The following is a 26,393-nucleotide window of genomic DNA, read 5'->3' on the forward strand; positions in this document are numbered from 1 at the left end:
CATCGATGAAATGCATCGTTCGCCATTGTTAAAGGCTCTTTCTCTTCTTTTCTGCAATCGCAAGTGTTACCGGTACACGTTTTGATTTGACGTGTTCGAATTTTTTCGCGACTGTATGGTTATAGCCCCGCGTTATCGATAACGACCACTATCAGTGGTTCGATCAATTACGTGGTGCGATAAGGATAGAGATTTCATTTGCAACGTATAAAATGTAGCGTATCGTTTCCGTACGTGCCGATTTTTACTGGTATAATCGATAAATACTCGAATCGCTTTGGGTTAACGTAATAATTACGAAACAGTTTCACCTTGTTTTATCGGTTTTCGCGAATTTTTCAATTATATCTAGCGTAATAAAAAGAACGTGTACTTAAGAGCGATAAGAATCAATTTATGTACTCGAAAGATATCGTTGTTTAACTTTAATTTCATTTTTTTCGCTCCTTATGTTTGACGCCGCGTCGGATAATTTCTATTAATCGAATATTGTGAAACTTGCTTAACAACGACGTTTTTCTTTTCTCTCTCTCTCTCTCTCTCTTTACATTTAATAAGGAACTCTAAACTTGTACACTTAATAACATGGAAAATAGTAAAATCTTATACACATATTATATAATATTTATCTATAATACAATTAATCGTTGCATTAATTAATCTGTATTGGCATACAGTGGAAGAGTGCTGACAAATATTATGTATCTGTCGGGTCGTGTGGAAATTTTTCAATAGTTGACCTGATTTCTTCACTTTATGCAACGTGATCCAACTTTATCTCGGATGAAGTAAACACTTATCCGTGAATGCCTCTGTATTCGAACAAGAAGATGATATACATATGTACTAAAATTAAAGCTACGATTATCGTACACGCGGCGATCAATTAACGGCTTATAGAATAATATTAACGCATATAACGTCGATTAAACATCTATTAATTATAGGTAACGCATAACCGGAATAATAAATTTCGCGTAAACATTTCGAATGGAGTAACTTTGTAAAATGTCAAATGTATATAAAAATTTGTATCATACGCGAGTTGTATATATATCTATATATATCGTAACTAATCAATCGTGTGCACTTGTTTGTTGATGCGACAGTTGAAAGCCCTTACAATACGTCCAACATAGCGCTATTCAACAGAAGTAAAGCTATCACAGAAGTCTCCACGAGATTCACGCGTCGATAAATGAACTACTAAATTGTGTAAAAACGCGCATTAAACAGAAATTTAAAATCAATAACGATGTATCGATTGTAGACACGAATGAACTAAAAATCTATCAAAATGTTTCCATATGTATGGTATCCATGTTGGTATAAATATTTGAGATATTGTTGGTACTGCTCTGCGCGTAAACTGATCCATCGATTTCATTGTCCACGTCCTCCGAAAAACTCACGAGCACCTGTGGAAGCAAAACTTTAATTAATTTCTCTTTCTCTCTCTCCCTTCTTTCCCTTTTTGCGTTGTATCGCAAAAAAAGGCAATTGCCGGAAAAAAATCGAAACATAAATTGATTGGTGAATAAAATAATAGACACAGTACGTAGACGCTATAGCGTACGTTCATATATAGCCACTATTTCTCAATTTCCTCGTTGTCATGTGAATTATCGTGACATTTATTGGAAGAGAACTTTTGCTGAAAATTTATCGGCTATTCGATGCCGGCAACCTGATTGTGTCAAATGTATCGTAACGAGTAAATTGACAATTACTGCGAATGAGAACCGTGAAAGTTTCACAAGTCTGTGCACGCTGCTCCCAATGAAAATGCTTAAACTTTCGATCGTTGCGTCGGTATCGTTGCTGCGATCGTTTATCGCGTCCTCCGCGTCGAGATACCGCGCGCGAGTGAAGGGGAATAAAACAGGAAGACAAGGGACTGGTATGGAATAGAGGAATCGAGGACAGGACGCTTTCCCTTCAACGAGGAACCATAAAAATCTGGAAAGTCTCGCGGAACGAGCCGAGTCTTCGCGGTTTACATACAAGTTCACCCTGGAGAAGCAAGAACTGCATGCCGGTTTCAACTTTTTTGCGGCTAGAATTTGTCTCGCGTTACCGGTTGCTTCGTGAAACATGACGTCGCCATCGGGGGTAACCTGATATCATCGATTCCTTATTTTTGACCATCTTCAACGTTTGAAAATCGCAGCACTAAAATCTGAAGGGACAGGAGTATCTTTTTGTTTTATCTCGAAAAGAATGGAAAAATGTGCATTCATTAAAATCTGGAAAACGTAACTTCTAATGTGTTTTTACTGCAAGAACGGTATATGTACGCGCAGATAAAAAATCAATATACACGACGTGTAAATTATTTAAGAAGCTGAAATATCTCACGATTATATAGAACGTTTTAATTAACGAACAAGTCCTGAATATTCGAACGATCGGTGCATGTAGCGATCTTAATTCAGTTAGTTTTCCAAGACACTATATTAAAGGGCGCTGGGAAATCCCGCTGTTTCGCAAACGCCTTTGGCAATGGTACAATTTCGCCGACTAAATTATGCGGGCGGTGTGTTCCTGACTGTCGAAACGATCGTTGCTCGAGTTCTCGAAACGCGATAAACACGGTCGACGCTTACTTTCCGCGTCGCCAGCAATTAAATTGCCGCCGTTCGGTCGCCTTTGATAGCGTGCGATTCTTCGTTTCCAGACCAGAATGAATTTACCTTGCTGTGGATCTGGTCAATTCTGGTCTCCAAAGAGATTCCTTTTCAATTTCTTCTTTTTACCAAAGGGAGAAATTCGTTTTCAGATGTGAACGCCAGCCACGAACATAGAAAAATCGGTTAGAATAGGAGCCACGTACTTTCAGGGACCACGAACTCTATGTATATTTATCTCTACGATCTCGTCATGTCGGAGATCAGCCTCGTGATTTACGATCCTATCTTTCTATCGCTTATAAAACGTCGTCGTAATTATCTCGTATTCAAATTCCATTGTTCGTCCATGAACTTCCCTGTTATTCCGATTATTGTTTAATTCAAGCAATTTCAAGTTGCGTCCTTCTCAATTTACGAAAATAAAGAGAAACTGGTAATTACAGTTAAACGGTATTCCGAAGAAGAATGGGGCAATGATATATGAATGAATAAACGGTTCACGCAGAACACTATACAAAATAATGCACGACCCCCTGATTATTAACGATAATAATCTCTCTACGATACCGAATTTATTATTCAAGCGGTTCGTATCGATGGTTGTTTAATTAATATTCTCTCGTTGGATCAACATCGAGTCGAGTCACACTCGGAGTACCTGTTTCTTTTAGTTATCTCCTGCTGATCGTCGATTAGGTAACTCTGTGAGAAAATTGTTGCAACAAAAAGATGAAAAGTAGTCGCTTCTTTCGCGTGTGAAGCAATTAATTAAGTGGTTCAATGGTCCGAATAGAAAGGTCTTTGAAGAATAGGTGGATCGTGCAACCGGTTGCACAGATAACGATTAATTAAGCCAGAAGGTGTTTGAAATTAGTTATTCAGGGTGAATTTTGGGGTTGGCACCAGGGGCAACCGTTTCAGACTAAGAAGGAGCAGTCTCTCAACCGAGTTAATCTCCAGGGATGAGCTTTGTGTACGGGTAAACATAACCGGATCAACAAATCCCGTCATAGCCACGTATATAGACGGTCCTTGGAATCTTATCTCCATTAAGGAGACAGGACGCTGTGGCGCAAGACGCGGACAAACGATGCGAACGTGATTCCATTGAATGGTGGTACGAGGGCCGTGGAATCTCCGCTTATTCCGGCGCCAACCTCGTAATCGCTCAGCTATGAATTATTTAGGCGTAACGTGGATCCCCAAGCGGCGAGAAAAACTTTAGATCGTTTTTCTCTTGCGAATTCGAGGCGTCGGACGACCGTATGGAATTTGAGCCAGTTTGGCCGTATACCAAAATAATCGCGGCGATGGAATAAAAATTTTTAGTCAAGCAGGTAAAACGAGCTACGAGTTCAATGAAACTCGAAACACAAAAGACCCGGCTGAATAGGCCAGAATAAATTCCTAAACGGCGTTAATCACAGCGAACGCTGGCTATGTCCACGAACTTCCGAGATGTAACTTTTTTAATTAGCGTTCAAATTGCGCTTCCTTTATTAACAGGCGCATGCAAATTCTCGACACTTTGCATGAATCTGCCAGGGAATTTTAAGCAAATATCACTGGCCCTCTAATCGACAGAATCCGACGTCGGGAAACAGACAAAGGTAGAATGCAAATTTTCTTCTTTTTTTTCTTTGCCCTTCCTGTATTTCCACCGTGATACGCGTTCCCAACTTTTAATTATATTTCACGCGGTACACTAACCGCGGTGGTTGCGTAATACCTCGGGAAATGAAAAAGACAATCACGAGTCGAGAACATGTAATTCATCTCGAAGGACGGAAACATTGTTTCGCACGACGTGGAAAGTGAACGTCGATCGATCAGAAGAGTCGATTACACGCCGCTGCTTGCCGTTACTTTCAACACAATTCTTCGCTTAAATGAAAAATTCCTCTGTTGCCACCCGGCGAGAAAAAATGGCCAAAGGTTGATAGAAGCTCGCAGAGGAGCATCGGTGTTGCGGCATTAAAATTCTCCCAGCTCGCGAGGAAGATTAAACGGCTGGAAAGTTGCTTCGTTGCGCGTGAATGAAATTGTTTCTGCGGAGAATAATTAATTATGAATAATTCCGTACGATCTCGGACACATTGGTACAGTCACCGACTTAAAGGCGTAATAAAATATATCAGAAAATGTATAAACAAGCTTACATTGTATGCAGAGGCAAACAATGATACAAGAAAATTGGCTCTTAGCCTGTTAGAAACCACGAAGGAAGGTTGGTGCACGTTGTGCACCAACGTGAACCGTAAGGCGACAAATCCATTAATATTCCTCAGGCTACGTGGTAACGTAAACGAGGATCGTCCTTGATCGAACAGCCTGATGGCAGGCAGCGTGCAGGCTGTGCATCATCTGCTCGAGACAAGACTATTGTATAGTGCGCTCAACATTCTCCCAGTATTTCATCGATACGCGTTCGATTCGAAACATCGATAAGCAACTTGTTCCGCGAACTTGAAAGTATTTATCAACTGCTATTCTAGTAATAGAATTCCAAATCGAATTAGTTTAAACGTTGATGCTCCTTTTAATCTTAAGCTCGGGCTTTAACTTTGGTATTAACCTTTATAATTAATGTCGGTATTACCTTTTAGCTGGAAGTGTAATTTAAAACGGCAAAGTAAAACATAATCCTTGAAACACGAAACTATATTTCTCTGGATACGCTTGAAACTTTTATGATACGTACCTGATCCAGCGAACTTTGTGTCAACGTGTAGTCCGTGGCTTTCAGTTCCTCGGCCAACAGTTTCAGCTTGTTAAAGCTGCTGCTCACCAGCATGTCCTGGCTTCGTGGTACCAGCAGACGAGCTGCGCTGGCTTGTCTCGAAGAGACCACAGCCCGCGGGAAATACTTTAGAACGGCTTTCCTTAGATCCGCGGATGAAATCGGTTGCCGGAATCGTAGAAACGCTACGTAACCTTCGCCAAATCTATGAACAAAAGTGCAAACGAACAAGACGATAAATCCGAGGCTAAAGTAAATGATTAAATATTCGAAAGACGTTGTTCGAACGAAACGCACATCGATCACCGATACCAAAGATGCCATTGACGGCAACGAGATTGAAATACTCAAGCTTGTCTTTAACAAACAGGAATAAAGACAAGAAGTAAATGAGACCAAGAGGAATGTACACGGGCGAGATGGAAATAGTCAGGAAAAGCGCCGTAACAAATATTTATTGCACTATGCGAGTTCACCGGCAAGTCCGTCTATTTGTATTCATTTATATCGCTATACGTATATCAGCATCGGTAAATTATGCCGTGAGAAAGGATAGCTTGCACGTCGACTGTTTCTCTGTACAATAACCGTTTCCGAGTAAGTAAAAAGAGCGAGAATTGCTGGAAGAACTCGATGTGCATCGTAGAACCGATTCGACTCTAATCGTAATTTTCTCAAACAAACAATCTTCTCTTATTATTATTGAGATATGTATAATTTTATGTACTAGACTAGATTAGCCGCGTAGTAGTGACACACGTATGTGAGTATGAATGTGTGGAAGTATGTGTGTGCGCGGCGTCTCGAAAACCAGATAAATGTAACTGTTCCGTTGGCAGTCTGGTATGGAAGATGGCGAGACGAAGAAAGTGCTGAGACGCGTGCAAATGTATATCGACGAAGATCCTGGAAATCGTTCGTTAAATAAATCCAAAACTATTTTAATACGAATTCTAAGTGTAACCTTAGTGTTGCTTTACTTTTATTTCGGCGATTAAGATCCACAATTCTCAACAATTACCATCAGCCATTAGCTCTTATCTTCGAACGTATCTGAAAAGTATGGCGATTAAACGGCAGTTTGAATACGATAACCATATATAAACTGAATACGATAAAAAAAGTTACAACGTACGAGCAACGATATAAAAGCCGAAAATCTGAACGAAATTTCGGCAAGAAGAAGCTGGTTGCAAACAGAAGTTTATAATGTCCTGCGGTAAGTATATATTGCACACGGTATTTCATAGGGGTACACGAGAATATCCTACTGTTTATGCGATGGGCAAAAAATCCGACGGGGACAGGTTCGTTTCTTGCCATCCGACGTTCTCCGGAGAATGTGGATGGATTACCACACCGGGGAATACTGTATAAACGTGGTGTGCACACGTGCACGCGAGATATCGTAAATTCTTTGGCGCTCGATGGCGCGGCGCAAAGAGAAAATAGGAAGGGGATATAAGAGGGACATTTTCGCCGAGTTACTTCCGGAGGCGAAAGGTGCAGCCAGAGCTAAATATTTATGGCGTGCTATGTTATATTCCGAAAAGGAAGTTAAAGGGGTGGCGCACGCGTTACAAGCGAAACAGAGAGAGGTGGTTGGGAGTTCGTGGCACGGTTGGTAATACGGCGCAGTATCATTGTAACCGAAACGTAATCTCCGACCGGTTTCGTCGAACGGAAATGAAATTTTATGAAATTCCCGGCGGAGGGAATCGAATGCGCGGAAAATGATGGACGAAATTAAAAATCAATTGACCAAAAGGGAGAAGGCGAGAGGGAATGGCAAATAAATTGTCGCGTTACGGATTTTGTCAGAAAGCTATCCGTGAGATGAAACCAACACGAACGATCCATTAGTTGGAACAACATCATTAAAATACGTCGATCGAAATAAATCCTATCCGGATATTCGAACTTGCATATTCGTCCGGAATGATTGAACATTCTGCTGTAACTGTTAATAGTATATTAATGTCGAATGGAACTTTTAAATCTTGCTGTATGTACAGGGACACGAATATGTGAGCAACGAAACGAAAAGCATTATTCGATTAGTGCAAGTATTTATGTGTGTACTTACTTGTGCTTTAAATGCTGTGGCGTCCCTATACATCTGAGACCAGCCTTGGCAAGAATACCGACTCTATTGCACAGATTTTCACACTCTGCCACGCTGTGCGAAGTTAGAATTACGCAACTTTGATTCTTCGTCATATGCCTAATTGTTTTGGCTACCAGATCTTTCGTTGCAGGATCCATTCCACTAAGCATAATTTATATAAGTAGAATTAGACTAGGTAGAATTAGAAGAGAGTAAGATTAGAATAGGTAAATATAAGGAAAGCAGAATACATAGAATTTATAATGATTATGTTTAATTCTAAAAAATAAGATTATGTATAAAATCGAAAGCCCCTGGTAGCCGGAAGGCAAATTGTAATAAACGTATACATTCCACTAAACATAGAAAAGTAAGGAAATAAGTGGAATATGAATTTTGTGCTTATTAAAAAGGTGCTCTTAATAAACCGTTTTACGAAATACCTCGTTGGTTCGTCCATAAGAACTACGGGCACCGGAGCCATTACGCTCAGGGCAGTACATAGTTTCCTTTTATTACCTCCGCTGAGACTGCTCACTCTCTTGTGCGCGTATTTCAGAAGATCGAGTCTCTTCAGCGCTGACTCGACCGCCTGAAACAAACAATTTTTCACGGGATAATATTAAATTCCTGCAAAAGGGAGTGGCTTAAAAAAGGTTCTTAAAAGAGCAAGTTCTAAAATTCATCCGCGTGGAATTATTTGTCTTAAAACAAGGTGGAAAAAAGGCAGGAACACGTTGAATTTTCATCTGTTTGCCTCTGTATCGTCTTTACGCTATCAGCCGGAAGTTAGAACGGAAAATAATTAAAAACAAGATCCTTGCGCCAGTGAAGTGACGATGGAAGTTATTCAAAGGTCTCCGAGAAAACTCAGAGTGCGAGAATTGGCCGAGAGTTTGAACATAAATCAACCCTTACCTTGGGAACGTTGCTCAACCCACAAACTTCCCCGTGAATCGTTAGACACTGATGCGGACTAAGAAAACCATCCAAACCGTCGCTCTGAGGACAATAACCGATTTCACCGTTGCACAATGGTCCTGAACCGATTTCCTTGCCTCTCAGTATTATTCTGCCCGCTGTCGGTATAATCTCCGTTGTTAACATGCGAAAAGTGGTACTTTTCCCGGCACCATTCGTTCCCAAAAGACCAAAGCACTTCCCTGCTTGCACTCCAATGCTTAAGTTTTGAACGGCTACATTCGTACCATAAACACTTCTATACTCCTTGCGAAGTTTCACTGTCTGCAAGATATCGTCTGACATGCCACCCTCCACCCTCATTCTTTCCTTCGACACGTCGTCGTCCTCTTGAAACGCTTCGTACGGGCACCTCTGTCTATTCCAATTGGGAAGAAATCGGCACTCGATCATTAAATTCAAAGAGAACAGAACAGCACCGACGACAGTCAGGAAAACATAATGAAGACCCAATAACTCCCAACCTAAGGGCGACTGATAAGTATCCATGTGGAATTTTTCTAATAATTGCGCCGTGATATCATTCCGTGATATTTGTACTAGAGCATCACCCAGTACATATTGGGGAAAGATGAGTAAGACGTAGTGCAGGATATCTCGTACATCTTCTGTAGTTTTCGTTTTCCCTAGAATGTCGAGTACCAAAATAGTGGCCAGGGAAGCTACACCTATAAACGTGTTGACGCAAAAAAGGACCATGTTCGACATGCTTGAATCGTCGAAGGCTTTTTCAGTCAAATGTGAAAATGGTAACGCTGCCCACCTACAATTTAATAAATTCGATTAATTAAAATTGAATGAACACAGCAGTAAATTGTATACGATACAAACTTACGCAAAGAGGAACAATAATAAACAAATGCCAGGCAAATTGTCCCTAGCAACGTACGCAGGAAGTCCGAAAATTTCGAAAACCACGACAGCCAAAGCAATGGAGCAGCCAAACACCTAAAAGATTCGAATTCAAATTGCCTTGCAATTTTTCTTCTTCTCATTCTCACGAATGTTTCGTTGATCACTCACGAAGAAATCCCAAATTAATACGGTGATCCAGTAAGTGACAGGATGAACGCCAGCAAGAAACAGAATTCTCTTTTCTTCCGATAATCTTTCCCTCACCAATTCTTTCGACCCTTGAGCAGCTACCAAATTGAACGCGAGCAAAAGTACGAGCGCCACGCCAACATCAGCCACATGCTGCAATCTGAATCGACGTAAATTTCGTACGTTTCGGATCGTTAATATTGAATTAGTTCAGGCGAGAAACTCAACGCGAAATCGTTAAGGAGATTAACAGACAGAAATAGGATTCGAATAATGAAAGCCACGAAATCCGGTTGAAATGTTCAGCGACGCGATTGTATAGGCGCCAGGAGTTAATTAAAAGTAAACGCAACACGCGCAATTTTATTATGCACATTTTCCGCTTCATTTTACCAACATGGTAAGATCAGCGTGGCATGCTAATCTTTTGACCTTAATTGCGTTTGGTTTATCAAAATATAACAGTAAGTGAGAATACGAGTGTTATTTCTTTTTTTTTTCATTAATATATGGAAATTGGAACTTACAATGTGGTTCGGTTCAGTTGATCGCTGGATAGCTTTAAGGGATGGTTCAAGGTTGTTAGACGACCTTGAACACCTGATGCTCTTAAGATTGCCTCGTTCAATGCGCTTAAATAAGATGGCAACGCATGGTGACCTTTATTGTTGTACCATACAACAAAGAGTGGTTTGTCGTTAGAATGGAACAATGACCATCCTCCATATCTGCGAAATAATTAAGCAAATTTCAATTCATAAAATTAAATTCTTCGATAGTGAATTTATTTTTCTTTCTGCGGTACCTCTTCTCTATGTATTCTTGATGAGTCGACACTATCCAATCTAGAGTGGGCCTGCCAGGTAATACTTGTAAAAGACCTTCAACGGCTTGGGACACGCCGTGACAAACCTGTTGGCCGTCCTGACATTTACAAGTACCAGTGTCCTAATGAAACAAAAAATATTTGCCGTTGAAGTTTAAATATTCACTTTGCCAGTATACACATGTTTTTAGCGTAATTCTGTAAAGGTCATACATTAGGCAATGTTTGCCATGCGCCAGCATAGTCATCCCCGAATCGATCGTGAAGCTGAAGTGATACGTGTTGTAAAAACGAATCGTCACCGTTATCGATGCTAGGAATAAATTTCACGGTTAATATTAACTCCACGTATCAGCAAGCACTTTGCATACCTGTAGAAATAGGTCGGATGTGTGTCATATAATTTCGGCGTAAGAACCAGCGGTGGTTCATCCTCTGATGGAGGCCTGATCAAAGAGAATCCCATAGCAACCGCAACGAACATGGTTGGCAAGAGGAGACCGGCTAAGAATGTCAACCAATCCTTTCTGAAGTGCCATATTCGTTTCTTCAGCAGAGCTTTGATTTGCCTAATAGGGCAGGGATTCAAGGATGGTTCGATGTCAATTAGATCAACGTTTTTGGATACCGTAGGACCTGTTACGAATTACATTTAAGAATTAAACTAACAAAATTAACTAATTAGCAAATATCAATAAAAAATATCATCCTATAGTTGACATCGTGTCACGTACCAACGTTACCCATACTAATAACACTATCTTGAATAGGTGTTATAATGGACGAACCGCTCTCTGCCCTAGAACACAGATCTAGAAAAACCCTTTCCAAAGTATCACATTCCAAGGAAAAGTGGGAGTAACCCAGATTTCTGCGACTGTCTTCCAAAATCTTCGCAGCTTGTGCGATACTGAAATATAATTTGTTTCTAAAATCTAATAACAGATAGCATCGACCGATAAAGTTTCGAACAATCAACCTACTTATTATTTAAACCATTCTTCCCTTGGAAAGGCAACGTGACGACCACCTCTGTACTAGAAACTTCATTGGTCACCGCATTAGGCACCACTTCTTCGATCACGCTCTTTAAAGCTTCCACCTTTCTTCTTTCGATCGAATTAACATTTTCTTCACGATCGGCAGAAGGGAACGTTACGAGAAGTCTGTATCCACGACCGTGCATCATTTTCAGGGATAACGGAGATCCCGTGCAAAGTATCCTTCCCTTATGCATCACGACGACGGTGTCACTGAGTATGTCAGCTTCGTCCAGATGATGAGTCGATAGAATGACGGTTCTGCCGATCCTGTGTTGATCGATTAGACGCCAGATCCTACGTCTCGCGGCTGGATCCACTCCGGCGCCTGGTTCATCGAGGATCACCAGCTTCGGTGAGCCTAGAAATGCTAAAGCCACGCAAAGCCGTCTCTTTGTGCCGCCAGAGAGCCGGTATACTGGTTCGTGCTCTTGTCTGCCTAGTTCCAAAGAGGTCAACATCCTACGAGAACACATGGCTTGATAACAACAGTTGAAATCCAAGGAGATTAAAGATAATCGAAACGGAAAAGGAGTTAGCATCTCGAAAGAGTCGACGGTGAATGAGGATTTATTAATAATGTATATACTAACTCGTTCACGCTTCGTTGCATATCTACATCGTCAGGATGTTTTAGTTTCGCGTAAAACATTAAATGTTCTCTGGGTGTCAAAGTACCGATAAGTACGTTATCTTGAGGGCAGACCCCTATGTCAGGCTTGCAACCCTCTTCACCGTTCAAACAGATCTCACCCGTGGTCGGAGCCAGCATCCCCGTCAGCATCTTACTGAAAAGAAAGTACACCCTTGAATAACGAGAATGAATTCAAATACCCGCCGCTTACGAATGAAATTATCAAAATCCCTTTAGTCGATGTTAAAGAAGATAAAGCAGAAAAGATTTTTGTTAGAAGAAATCGTGTTATTCACGTACATAATGGTGGTTTTTCCAGCGCCATTTCTTCCAAGGAGGCTCGTCACCTCACCCTCGTTAAGTTTCAAATTAAAGTCATCCACTGCTAAGACCTCGCCCTGGTCTGTGTTGTAGATCTTCTTGACATTTTCAAATCTTACTCCTGTTTGTTTCTCGCTGACAGTCAAGTTACTCGCGTCGCTCTCTTCGTCTGTATTCCATGCAATATAAAGAACACGTATTTTTAATAGGAATCGACAGTGGTTTCTTAAGCAAGCTCTCTTATCTTTTATACAGCTTTACCTAATCCTAGGAAAAGCAGATTAAAATATTCATCGAATAAAGCAGATGCTTCCCGCAAAATATAACTTTTCTCTCGACTTCTTTAGATTTCTATTATTTAAAAAAAAAAAAGAAAAAAGAAAAAGAAAACAAATCATATTACCTATCGTGAATAGAAGCGAATTCTCTAACTCATGCATCGCATGCAGTATCAGCATGCAATCTATACGTCAGTCACCGAAGAAGTATATACAGAAACGCGAAACTTGTACAAGACGCGAATATCTGATATCGTTGCATAGTCGGACGGTTTGCGTGGAACTCAAGCAAACATGTGCATAGGTAAACTATCAAGAAGAATTCCTACCGAAACACCCGTTCCATGATGCATCCGAACTGCAACATTGAATAGATTAAGCATTCACGTGTGAATTCCCACTCTCATGGAAGTAGCAACAAACATTTACATATTCAGTGCAAACCAAATATTCGAATAGCTCTTTCCCGTGCAAATTTTGCGAAATAGACGGATGGTACCGCGTTTATGCAGATTAGATTACGCTTCACCTTTGGTGTTCTCGCGATATCAAACGATTTAGTAATTTTCCCAAATATCCGTATCGAGCGAATATTCTCGAGTGGGATAAAAAGGTATGCAAGAATAAGACAAAGCCATGAGATAAATGACAATCTAAATATACACAACTGAATATTTGAATAATGCGAACGAAGCTCGAGTAGAATGTAAGAGCACAACGTAACATAGCAAAAGCGAGAAAGAAAAAGAAAAGCTGAAATATCGTGCAAGAGCGAAAGAGCGAGCAAGTGCGATACCTTGGTAAGTGGCTGAAGGGTGGAGAACGTCGTTAGTGAAATAGAGGTTGTTGACGAAGGCGAGGTAACTTGGTCTGCCATAGAGAGAACGTTTATCGGCCCACCATAAGCTACGGGACCTCAAATCGTGAAAGCCCCTGCCTGGAAAATTATTCGCCAATGCTCGTCCGTTTCCAGAAACTCACCAGGTCATCGAACTTCTCTCGGAGACACGCACCGTCTTTTCTTTTCTTTGCGAATGTTTACCGCATCTCGAGACCGCCCTCCTGGCGTTTCTCTTTGCAGCATCAGTGGCGATTATATGGGGGAGGAGGGAAGGTTTTGGTGAAATCTGTGCGCAAAGTTGCGACGATGCGAACGAGAGGTGCGTGTAAACGTGTAGAATTCGTAACAATATTCTTTTCGTCGTTTCATTGTGAACACATGGAGGATGTCACTAACGAAACGAAGTAGCATCGTGAATGTTGAATAGATATTTTCAAAAATATTCTATTACATCTAATAACATCGAATAATATTATAACGATGTTATGTTTAACCTTAATGATACCATCCTTGTGTTCTTTTTCCATGTTTTCTTCTTCTATGTTTAGTAATGGTTATAGACAATAGAGTAATAAATAAAAGGGGTACACAGACAGGATACATAGAAATATTGAATAAATTCGCGACATTGCATGCACCAGAGATCCCAAGTGGTCTCTCGAAATCTTCGGAACAAATATCATGTTAGAAAGTTATTTGGATAACGTTGTTGCGTGTAGTTGTATAGATCCAACGAATTTTTCAATGCGATAAAAAAAAAAAAGGAAATAAATAAATGTAAGAAAGTAGAACAAGTTGTAGTAGACTCTAAGCTGGTGACACCTCCACCGAACGATGAAAGATCGATTCTACAAAGTTCTAAAAGTTCACGTGAGTTCCGTTTAGAGAGGCGAAGAAGTTTAACAAGTTTCTACCTGAATTCGTATATCTGGCGACGAGATAACCGATTAAGGCATAAAGGCAGCCGTCGAAGGCGATCATTAGGAGCACCCAACCCAAAGACATCGAATCGCCGGGGCTAGATTCCTCCCACATCGCGCTCCAAGTTAGTCCGATGCCTTGAACTTCCTTCCTGGCCGCGTATAAGCAACCGTAACAAAAGCTGGTCGACATGCTGAGACACTAAGGAGAAAGGCGTTGATAAATCGTTCTCTTTGCTCGCAGAATGTGCACGGCATTAACATAATTTTATAGGAAATGGTGGTTTTATCGTGAAACCTAACACGGACGCATCGTTCGAACGTGTTATTTGTCACGGAAATGCTATTGCTACGCTAGGTGGCGATAACTTACGATGAGAAGCTTATACCCGAGACCAATAACGGCCTCCATAGCAATGACAATGACGTATGGCATGAATGTCAGCAAGAACATAACCACGGTAGTGATCGCGGCTAGACTCGCTGAGCTGCACATCGTTGAAATCATGTAACTGAAAATTTGTTTTAGTAGAATAAAGTACGTTGATGATCAATTAATTTGATAAAACTTACCAGAAGGTTACGATAGAGAACGCGTAATCGACCATCATGATTAAAATTAAAGAAGCATCAGATTTTGGTAAAATTTTTCCGGCAAGCAGAACTGTTGCGATAGAGAACAACACGATTAAGAGTTCTATAAATGTCGTAATGAACCAGGCGACAGTGTTTCTCCAAGGTTTCAATCCCATTACGCTCATTACCTAGAAACGGAACTATGGAATTAACTAATGCCATTAGTTAACTGAAATGTTAATGTTGCGATATTTCCCCTGTTACCATTGCATTTTGAGATTCCCTTTCCCACACAACATGCCTGACAGCTGCTCCAACACACATCATTAGCGCAAAAAAGAAACAAACTTGAATACCTTGAGACTCGTAGAGAGTTGTTTGAAAGCTACGTGATACATAAAATGATTATTATTATTATTAAAATTGTTTGTAAGTATAAAAGAAGGGCAAGAGATTATACACACGGTACGTCTTCCCAACAAGGATATGGCATCTGTTGCGTCATAGTTTTCCAATCCTGATCTTTCTGAGTTTTCGTTCTTATAATTGCTCGATCGATAGAGTCCTGGAGCTGTACGAATCCTCTCATATATCTCAGGTGTTCTATAAAACTGCTCTCCGGACCAGGAATCCAAAATTGATTTTTTAATCTCTTCGTGGACTGCACGTAGTCCACATCCATTCGAATTTTGTACACTATATTATCGGACAATTCATGCTGCAAAGATCTGCTAGATCTCTTTGGGGCTTTATCCAAAAAGACAACACCGGCTAAAAATTCTCGCGTTTCCATCAGAACCCGTGCTTTCGCTTCCATTTCCTCCTCGGACCGAAATCCTCTTATTCGATCTACGAGCACGCACTCCAATAAATCATTCAACATACCAACCATCGTTATCAAACGTTTGGATCTCTTAAGTCGCCACGAAACCTCGCTGAGATCCATATCGGTGAAATCCCCTGGAAGAGGATGAAACATTTTAGAAAAGGCACGTTCGCGTCTTTGTTTTGAAAAAGATGGAGTGAACCGATCTATTCTATTAAAGAAATCTGAATAATCCAAGAATACATAGTTGTTTGTTTCACCTTTTCCTAGGACAACTTACCGCCTTCGAAATTGCTTCCGCCAAATGATCTAATGGCGATTTTTATAACATCTGAGGACATTATGTCTCGAAGCTCCCTTAAACTGTCGCTCATTTCGGTAAGATTCGCCAATGAGATTAAAGTTTTCTCGAAACTGTTCATCAATACGCCGAAGTGTTCCATTTCCACGAATGTTTTATTTGCTAATGTCATTACATTGTTGATTACTGTGGTATTGGGAGCATAAAGTATTTTACCACGTAGTAGAGGTTTCACGTAAGACCATATAATTTTCCCGCCTCCCATGGCCACAACACCTTTGTAGGTGTTTCTGCAAAATTCAGCTGAACAGAACAAAATTCGAAATTTCAATGTTTTAATTTATAATTGTCAATTTTCAAGTTCGAAAGTGCAAAAATTCAGAGGTACAAATTTTCAGTTAACTGGTGAAAAATTTCAAATTCAAAATTAATATCTGTCGTTTGATCGATTACACATACTGGGTAAAGAATCGAGCTCAGCCTTATCGAAATCTTTGCTATTATCCTCGATCTTCGAGATAATTTTGTACAAATCACCGTTATCAGAGACCATCGGTTGCCCGCACAGCATCTCGCTAGAATCTTGAAGGAACTTGGAAGCTACGAAATGCATTTGAATATTTATTAAATACGCAAATTGCGTTAATTTAATTCCAAAATTTTGCATAACTTACTGGAGACTGTCTGATCCGGTTCTTGCGCATCTGTTTCCAAGGCTTGCGCCGTTGGCATTCGAGAGGAAAGTTTGTCTTTGAAGAATGGCAATAACTCTGCGGCCACTCCAAGATTATTCAGTACCATTTTTCCCTCTGTTTCCGTCAAATTTGCGTTGGCCAATATATTTTTCACGTTCGCGCTCATAAGCTAAAATAACGAACTAGATTAAACTCGAAATTTTTTATCGTCAATGTTTATTCATACGATTATACTCACAGTCTTAAAAATATAATCGAAATTTAAATTTTTAATCAACGTTATGGTCACGTTCTGTGTCTGCGAATCCTCGAACTGGCAGATAGCGGAGCTGACTTCTTCGGCGGTGATTCGACTGCTATTAAAATTCAACATTTCACTGAGTTTCGTCGGGGAGCAAATGATTTCCTTCAAACTGAGAGCTCTTCTTTCTTTCATGAAAACAGAAATCATATCTATCTTTGCTTGGCTCAGCATCAACGCTACATTATTGGAAATTCCAATCTTATCCACCAAATATGACTTTACCACATCCCAGTTGTCGAACATATCTCTGATAACGTCTGAAAATAAAAATATCGTCGCACCACCGAATCGAACGTCACAAGGTATTTCTTTCGAGAGGAGACACGCAATGAGATCATACATTTCATATCGAGCAACCCTAAATTCTTGAAGATATCCATCGACTGAAACGCCACGATTATTCGATAAACGTCGTCCATCACGTATTGATCCTCGATGAACGGCTTAATATCTTCCGCTATCTCCTTCATTCTAAAAAAAAAAGGAAACGACATAACAGAATCTTTATACGATGTCGGATTAAAAGTGAACGTCAATATTCGAAAACTGAAGCAAGTTTCAAACAACTTCGGTCACTCAATGTCTCGCGTCCAATCTCATTTCTACGATCAAGACATTCTTACCCGTCGAAAAGCTTGTCCACCGTCTTATCCTTCAGGATATTAACCACCCCGTCGACGATATCAGGAACTCCTAAGACGCTCGAGACATCCTGGAAGTCTATTTTACTGGCGACGTCGAGCAGATTGCCGCTCTCTCCGATAACGATGGACAAGTGCCTCAGGATCTCCTTCAGCCACGTTAAATTCCACGTGGCGTCCATTTGCCACTGTTTCAGCTCGCGATAGATCCGATCTAGATCCAGACTTACGGACAATCGATCGGCGATCTCCATCAACGTGTGGTAACCTAACGCTTTTTGATCATACTGGAACACTTTTCCTGCTTTCTTTGAGCTCAGGTAGTTGTACAAAACCGTCCGATTCCGACATTCTAACTTAGTCCGACAAAGAGACCCGTTTCTGTCGTTCAGCAACGCGTTCACGTTAATCATCGCCCCTGGCAAAAACGCCTCTACGTCATCGACGTCCGACGCCTTTACCACGTCGCGCACGGGCTTCCAGATCGGAACGTACTTCTCCGCCATTTTGGACAACGTTTCGATGTTCTTGTGATTCCGGCCCGTGTCCAGGATGAACACGTTTTTCTGCAGGGAGTCCAACACACCGAGAACCATGGTCACATACCTTAAATGAAACTTGTTTTTATTATCACGTCGTGTAAAAAGAACGATCGATGCGTAAGACACTTATCAATTAATCTAAGGGATACAGATATATCTCGAATGCTTACAGTCCGGGTCTAGAATAAGCGGGACGTCCTACGAATCTATGAAAACACTCGTTGATCTCGTCGCTGTAAGTCTTGTTTTGAAAATTCATTAGAATCTCGGCGATATGATAGAATGTGCCTTCCAAAGTTGTCAGAAATTCGTTTCTATTTCGTTTGACGTTTAGATACTTGTAATTCTTTATCTAATAAGAGAAATTTCAAATTATATGGATATGTTTGAAATTAATTAGTTGAATCGTGATCGTAGAGTTATAAATAAAATAAAGCATTACCATACTAGCAGTTTTATTCCAATAGAAATCATGCATTAATATATCGTGAATCTGCGATATGTTCAATTGAGTCAACTGACATAAGAGTTTCGCGTAGAGTTGATGGTTCAGCAGCTGAGAATTCAGAATTTCAAGGGGGAACGTGACGCACCAGGAGCAGTCTCTGAAAGAAAGTTTCCTAATAAGCGGCTGCAGCGTTATAAACAAATTCCGCAAATGCTAACAAGGAACCGTAGCTTACTCGGTATTCCCAGCGGAATTTAAAATGTTCCTAGCGGTCGTGAAGAGCTTTTTCACCACCAAGTGAGCGAGCGCTTTCAGGTCCTGAAGGATAATTTTCTTCGTAAAATCCCTGACGCTTAGATAAACGACAATTTCATTGAAATTTTAGCGCTTACCTCCTTTTTATAAAGCGTCAAAAAATCCTCGAAGGTGCCTTCCTTGAAGGAAATCCACCATGCTGGAACCTTCGGGTCCTTGAAACCTTCCGAAGCAGCTCGAATTATCGTCGATTCGATATGTTGCAATTTTTCCAAAAGATAAATCTCGTCGTAGTTCCCCGACCAATTTCTTGCTTTTCGACCTTCCTGTAAACGTCCGCAAGTTTTAACAACGTCACACGGCTAACAACGTCATCATCAACGTTGTGAAAGTTGTATAGTCTAGTCGAACGTTGTACCTCGTACTTGACATCAAGGGGCAATATATCGATCAAAGTCAGTCGTCCATCGGCGAGAACGATCTTTTGGCAAAAGTTGGTAATGCTTGACAAGAGGACCTTCTTCCGCACGAAGCTGGGCACAATCAAATATTTGTCGATGTCGCAAGGATGTAGCTTGCCAAACGAGAGTTTCTCCACGAAATCGTTCAATCTCTCTGACTTCACGAAAGTGTCAACACCGGTGACGATGAGATTCGGCAGGTCTTCTATTAGAGTTAAGATAGGTTTCACCCTTGAATTCTCGTAGAGGATCCGAAGCTTTTGCCAAATATCCCCGCCGGCCAGTAGCTCGATCGTAGCGTCTAGAAGCTGATACCCTCGGGCCAATTTCGCCAGCGAATCTGTCGATCCGTTTAATTTCGTAGGATTTTCGTTTTTCGCATATTTCATGTACCTCTCTATCCAGATTTGACCAGCTTTGCCAATGACAGACCAGGTGTCGTTCGATAAATTCCTCCAGGTCGTCGCATTGAAAATTTTCGAGTTTATAACGTAATTAGACTTTTGCTCTGCGTGAAATCGTAACGCTGTATCCAACAGTTTGGTAACGGAGGCGCTTAAGTGTGTTGATTTTGACATGGTAGTTGTTTGACCGGTCACAAAAGACTGTTGAACATTCATGGTATTAGAGGTAATAACAAAAACGATATATTCAGTGCTATTTCTATGATTTGGCCCTACTTACGTAGTATTCTGCACTGGTGACACCTTTCAGTAATTGGTCGGGATCGAAAGAACATATTTCTTTTATAAATCGAGTTCTGTTCGGAGTGGACCAATAGTTCGAGTTAAACCGAAAGCTGCACATGGTCTTCCTTACATCCTCGTACGACATGAAAACATTTGTCGGCGAATTGAGCGTACTAAGCGTAACCACTAAAGCGATCGTTTCTTCAGGATGATTGTCGAGGATCTTCAACAACTGGCGTGCATCGCCATTTTCAACGAAATCCCAAATATTTAAATGGTTATTTTGTGTCTTGATATTTTTTATCGCGTTCGTGATATGATTCAAACCTTCGGCAACACCCTCTATAAAGATTCTGTAGTTGCTCCTTTCCAACTTCTAAAACGTCATATTAATCAGAAAAATATTAACGAACTTCTAAAAACTTGAATACTTAACGAAACAATTGATTCACCTTCTGGCTATTGGTCTCCGTATCATAAAATTCGAGAACATACTTGAACTTCTGAAGAGTAGTTGAAACATAAGACATGGAAAATGGCACCTCGATTTCTATCTTCTTCTCCTTTATATCCTCCATCAACCTCAAAACTTCAAACGCGAAATCGTATATGTCACCTATTACCGTGATCATGGAAGATCGATATCTGTTAACAGGTTGCGTCCATACATTAGCCTCGACCATGTACAGGTCAGTGTAAGCGTTGAAGTTATCAGGATCAAGGTCACAGGTGAAATTCTTCAAGGTTCTATATTCCTCGGGAGTAAAGCCAACAACAGAATCTGACCACCATTCGAATAATCGAGAACAAGTGATATCAGTATCTGGTGAATTGAATATGCGATCACCGACATTTGAATTCATCAATCCATTGACCAATGTGACCATAACGTACGATAGCTTATTGTAATAAATCGAGATGGGTGATTTATCGTCGAATCCCAACAACGGAAATAAATTCAGTTTTATAGAATTTTTCGAAGGCTCTAACAATACAGCTGGAAACCAAGAACAAGTTTTAGTAACTTTGTGAAAACAAAAGACTCGCAACAATTTTACAGACTATTTGCTACTTACCATTGCGCAGAATGTTAGTTGCGGTCTGTATCATTTTCTGAACAGAATGTGAGACAAATTTTACTAGGACGAGAATGCGATTCTCGATGGAGATTGTCGGATTCCAGAGATTGCTAGCCGAAAGATTACTTTGAAAGGCCATCACTGTCTTGTCTAATTCGTAATCAACGTATTCAAGGGTGTTTCTAAATCATAAATACATAAAAAATATATTCTCCTGCGAGCTTCTTTGATACTAATCGGCAATAATGACTCTCACTTGGCATCGTTCTTCATATCCGGCCACCTCTTATCAAATATGTTTTTAACTTCCGGCACGAGAGACGTCCAATGCTCCCAGAAATGCGGTTGTTCCGCCAAGATAACCTGTGTGGCGTCGTTAACCAAATCATCGAGCTTCTTAGCCTGCCGGCGGAATGTTATGTAACCCAAGGTCCAATTGAAAGGCGGAGATTGAACAATTTTATCGTGCTGCAACTGGCATATATTTCGTTGAGTATCACCAAACGTTAAGTGAAAAGAATAAATTCTAAATAAATAACATACGATCTTCCTTGTCTTCGCGAACACGGGATGCTCGTTCCATTCCTGAATAAACAAAGCTGGATTACATGATATTCTCTCGATCTCTCTGATTATTTCGCGAGTGCCTTCTCGCATCTCCATGGCAGATCCGGCGCTCTCGTTTCGTACGCAAGGCCAATGTTCTTCTCGCGATTTGTAATCATCGAGAACGGATATCTGGCGGAAAGAACACGTATTTTCAAGAATTTTTAAACGAAATTTCGGTTCGAAATATAAAATGCTCGAATTATATAGCTTACAAGATGAATCGGTTTCATAGTTATGATGTCAACGACATCGAGGATTAAAGGAGATAAATTTCGTAGAATGGCGTTTAAAAGAATTTCCGTCTGCGGCATGTCCTGCAACAGCTCGGAGAGCTTCGCTCTATACTCGTTCTTCTGAATTTGATCAACGATCTTCTCGATATACTCAAAGATCACCGAGGACGCCCAGGCAATCGCGTGCGTCTCCTTCCATACTCCTTTCGACGAGAAAAGAGAGCTCTCCATCAATTTGAAGAACTTGCAGATCAAACCTACGCTGCAGAAAGATGTAACGTGTCACCAAAGTAAATATCTGCCATTTAAAAAGGTAATGAAAAAGGAAAGAGAACGTTATTTTTGTTGCTTGCGTACCTCATCTCGAAAACATCTTTGGCGCCAATATCGATGCTCCAGGATGTTTCAAAAGCCTTCCTCGCCTTTTCTAATCTAGTCATGTCGTAATCTGGATCTTCTTGATGGACCAGAGTATCGATGTATCGATAAATCTCGATCGTTTGCATGTTAAAGTCTGTCCAATTGAACGGTTCTTTCATTGAATTGAAATGAATAGTATTGTTATAACGAACTTCGTCCATTTGCTCGATATTCGACATGTCAATTTCCAAGTCCATTTGTACGGATTTCGAGATATGACAAATCAACGCCTTCAGCACTGTCTCGTTCGAGTCTTTTGGAAAATTTAGTAAATCCGGCGGATCTGGATTCGTACAGTAGATATCGGTAAAATTGTCATATTCTAGAATTTGTAAAGCCTGTAAAATAGAAGAATAGTTCCTTTTTCTGTAAACAAACTATGCTGATATAGCGTGTATACTTTTGCGTGTGAATGGTAGGTCTCGCTGTAACCGTTCTTCCGCAACATTTCCTCGCTACCGGAAGAAATGTCGATTTTATGAAAGAGTTACGCGATTGTTTACCAACCTTATCCTTATCCGTTACGGTCAAGTAGAACGATTCGACCAGCTCCATTTTCCTCTGCCTAAATTCATCGATCCAGCTCGTAGGATCCTTCTTCAAGTTATACAAAATTATCTTCGCGAGTATGTTCATCTTCTTCAGATCAGGCTCGATAATAATATAAGTCACGCTACGAGAGCCGACCATTTTCGCTATGCTCAAATGGATCGCCAGACTAAAGAGAAACAAAGTAAAAGTCGAGTAAATAATTTTTACAGGATGTTCTCTTCTCGGGTGTAAGAGGTCGAAGAAATATCTAATGGCGCCACTCACAGGTTCAATCTTCCTTGAGATCGAGTTTCTCCGAAAGCTTCATACCATTTTTCGTCAAATTTGAATACGGACCAGTCGGGGTCTGGCCTTTTTGGCGATGTCAAGTACGATATCAACTCCTTTGTGTTGCCGACTAGCGAAGTTAGATTCGATTTCTCGACGCTGACCACCTTGTGCAATGCCATATTGAACACCGTGAATAAAGAGTCGCTCACCTAACAACGTCACCCCCGGATTATGAGAACACGTTTCGAGAATCGTCCACGTCAATACAAGCGAAACACAATGCTTACTATGCTTTCAAAGTTCCGAAACTCGAAACTTTCGTACACGTCCCAGATAAACTTCTTTCCGGCATCGCTGCACAATAGTTCCTTGACGTGTCTAGCTTCGTTTTTGCCGTCTATGAAAAGCTCAAAAATTTCGTTCAGAGTCCCCTCCTGACAAAAGAAGTCGTCGGGACTTGTGCGTTCAACTGCATCCACGAATTTCTGCAACATACGCAACAATCGTTTCGTGCGTTCTACAAGCGTGGAAGGTTATACAAAAATAATTAAAACGCTTGCCAACCTCAACGAAGTCCAGTCTGGAGAATGATTTAACGAGTTTTCGATAAAAATTTGGATCGACGTTCGTTAGCAATTTTTGCACCGTGTCTTTGTGATTTATGGAAATATCGTAAATTCTGTACTGAACGTCCTCGTGAATAATGGCAGCATGGTGTAACATTCTGACGATCGTTTGCATGAAGGACAAAATGTAACTCAACGTGGCTAGGATGTTATCCGATAAAAAATCTCTGAGTCCGTCTAGAATTTCAGCTGGTCTATTAAAAAAAAAAAAAAAAAAAATCATTTCACAACACATACGTAGATACATTAAAAAGAAAAATACTGTGTAAGTAATGGAAAAATCTCACAGCTGAATTTCGTCCTGGTGGCCGTCCAAAATCTTTTGCATCAATTTCGCGCCATCGTGCAGAATGGCGATACTCAGATCTAGAATTTGAGTAAGATTGTCGGGATTCGCCATGTTTCCGTACACAAATCGTGCTGTGCTGGACAAACGTTGCACTATCGCGAAAAGGCTGTCGGAGGAGTCGATAGTTTGATCCTCCACCATCCGTTTCGCTAGATCCAGTAACTTTTGCAATCTCAAGAACGTTCGACGGACGGTCGCCCAATCACGCTCCATCGAGAACACCGGATCCAAAACTTGCAGCGATTTATTCACGCTGCGATTAGATTCGAGAATATATTTCTTTTACTTCCTATTTATTTATTTTGTAATCTTTTCTCGTTCGAAAAAGATTCATTTGAAATTAAAATTCGACCGAAGCTACTCACAAAGTTAGGTCAATTTCTTTGAATGTGACGTTCTTGAACACCATTATCATCTTTGGTACCCATTGACGTAACTTTAGGTACTGCGGAACGAACTTCTTCGTGGTTTGGAGGTCCAGAATCGTTTCGACCGCTTTCCTTAGATCGTCGAAAAAATCATAATCGCGAAACTTGGCCATTACACGGTCTATCATTTCCAGCAAACCGGAGAAATCAAGGTGCTTGGACAGACTCTCGAGCATGTTGGGTATCATCGCCGAATCGATGTCACAGAGAATCTTGGAAATCTCCAAGTAGTTCTGCTCGTTAGGTAGAATCAGATACTTCTTCAAAATTTCCGGAGAACAAATCGCGCCGTCGATATTAGACGAACCGAACGCCTCGATAAGCTGAAAATCGGTCCAATAAAAGTTGAAAACAATTGCATCGGGATGAATTGATCGATGAGTTCAGTTTGTCTGGCTTAATAATACGATACTGACGTATAGTAACTTTATGGACGAGTTAAACAGTTCGTCGATCAATCCGCTTCGCGCGTACGGCATCTGAACCCTAAGAAGATTCTTGATTTCCTCGTGGTTGTTGAACAGATCGCCCAATCGAATACCACGATCTAGTTTGACAAATTCAATACTCGATGCAAATTCCTGAATACCCACGATAGTAAATGAGGTGTTGAGCAACTCGTGCATACGTACCGAACAGCGCTTTGATTTCTGGTCTAGTGAGTATCTGCGCCATTGATTTTAGAAGCTGGATGCTGTTCGGTAACGTGCTGATAGCGGAAAGAATCGTTTCGTTGCCGAGCATCGGCTGCAATTCTACCACTAACGGACCTAGACTGTTGTAAAAATAAATCTTCTTTACATGCTTCTATCGAAATGAAATAAGTGAACGGACTTAAGAATCATTTGGTGCCGCTTCGACTTTCGCTATTTTACTTTAACGATTCACAGAGTTATTTAAATCAATGTTTAAAATAGTATCGAGTCGTTAGACGTTATAAACGGTTACAATGATTAAAAAGAGAAAATGTTTAGGAAAGAAAATTCTGCAACTCGCTGAACTAACGTGGCATTTTTGTAAGAAGGAACTTCTTCGTATTCCGATAGAGGATCACAGGGATTTCCCACGCTGCAAATGAAACTTTGAACGAATGGCAGCAACCCATCCTGCGGCATAGACCTCGCAGGAAATTGGCAAGTTGGATAATACTTCGGATCTACATTGTCGCGAATCGTGTATAGGATCATGAACACGACCACAGGCCATACGAATACCAGAGCCAATATACCCTATAAACATTGAAGTTTGTGCATGTATTTTACATATCGTTTCGCTGCTTGTAACTTCGTGTAAATCTCAAATTATGTAACTTTATAATTATAATTACCGGTTGACGTTTTCGTACGATGTAATTCTTCCACAAGAGAAGCCCAATTTGGTCGACCCTCATCGCGAGAGCAGTTTAGATCTGCAAAATGAATCGTCAAAATACTTTACTGTTTATCAATGCTTTCAATTCTTCGGAATATTTTGTCCCTCGGATGACTCCGGTTTTTATCTTCTCCGCTGCGGAGTCTTACACAGCCACACACCGAAGTATTCGTAGCTCTATTATCTATAACACTTGCACGAGTGTTTCGTTCCGGAATTCGACGCTACTCGCTTTGTTCGCCTAACAAGAAAACCGAGATTCGTCAAACAGCTCTTTCGGTTACGTAGTTGACTTTCGTGGAGATTTCGAAAATGTCGGTGGAGAAGGATCGATGGTTGGATACATTGGAAAAGCG

The 26,393-nt window shown here is 40.6% G+C and overlaps 1 protein-coding gene across 1 annotated transcript; it reads right to left on the reverse strand.

Annotated features, from left to right (window-relative positions):
- Positions 1–1,292: 1,292 nt before the first annotated feature.
- LOC117236721 (ATP-binding cassette sub-family A member 13) lies at positions 1,293–26,056 on the reverse strand. Its single transcript, XM_033499914.1, has 49 exons — positions 25,994–26,056; positions 25,672–25,895; positions 25,299–25,441; positions 25,083–25,213; positions 24,604–24,989; positions 24,177–24,491; positions 23,828–24,083; positions 23,551–23,748; positions 23,258–23,472; positions 22,949–23,159; positions 22,379–22,779; positions 22,001–22,283; positions 21,723–21,917; positions 21,436–21,653; positions 21,177–21,361; positions 20,553–21,097; positions 20,096–20,476; positions 19,369–20,016; positions 19,088–19,276; positions 18,931–19,013; positions 18,690–18,852; positions 18,418–18,599; positions 17,688–18,311; positions 17,405–17,535; positions 16,999–17,321; positions 16,740–16,929; positions 16,525–16,665; positions 16,045–16,368; positions 15,403–15,898; positions 15,203–15,323; positions 14,936–15,126; positions 14,736–14,874; positions 14,357–14,564; positions 13,398–13,538; positions 12,303–12,492; positions 11,962–12,156; positions 11,312–11,830; positions 11,063–11,238; positions 10,700–10,964; positions 10,542–10,641; positions 10,308–10,450; positions 10,030–10,230; positions 9,482–9,662; positions 9,294–9,406; positions 8,396–9,221; positions 7,921–8,069; positions 7,457–7,639; positions 5,332–5,575; positions 1,293–1,418 (listed from the first exon to the last, which is right to left on the reverse strand). The coding sequence occupies exons 1-49, from the start codon at positions 26,054–26,056 to the stop codon at positions 1,293–1,295; spliced, it is 12,255 nt and encodes a 4,084-aa protein (XP_033355805.1).
- Positions 26,057–26,393: the final 337 nt, after the last annotated feature.

The sequence above is a fragment of the Bombus vosnesenskii genome, unplaced genomic scaffold (genome assembly GCF_011952255.1).
Source record: "Bombus vosnesenskii isolate JDL3184/JDL3185 unplaced genomic scaffold, Bvos_JDL3184-5_v1.1 scf7180000013352, whole genome shotgun sequence".
Taxonomy (NCBI): domain Eukaryota; kingdom Metazoa; phylum Arthropoda; class Insecta; order Hymenoptera; family Apidae; genus Bombus; species Bombus vosnesenskii.

What these genes read in the sequence shown, in the direction of transcription:
- LOC117236721 (XM_033499914.1), bottom strand. Translation starts at nt 26,056, where the DNA reads ATGAGGGTCGACCAAATTGGGCTTCTCTTGTGGAAGAATTACATCGTA. An exon ending in ACCGGATCAGACAGTCTCCA is followed by an intron (nt 16,666 to 16,739) that starts GTAAGTTATGCA and finishes TGCATTTCGTAG; the next exon opens with CTTCCAAGTTCCTTCAAGAT. An exon ending in GGGAATCTCAAAATGCAATG is followed by an intron (nt 15,127 to 15,202) that starts GTAACAGGGGAA and finishes TTCCGTTTCTAG; the next exon opens with GTAATGAGCGTAATGGGATT.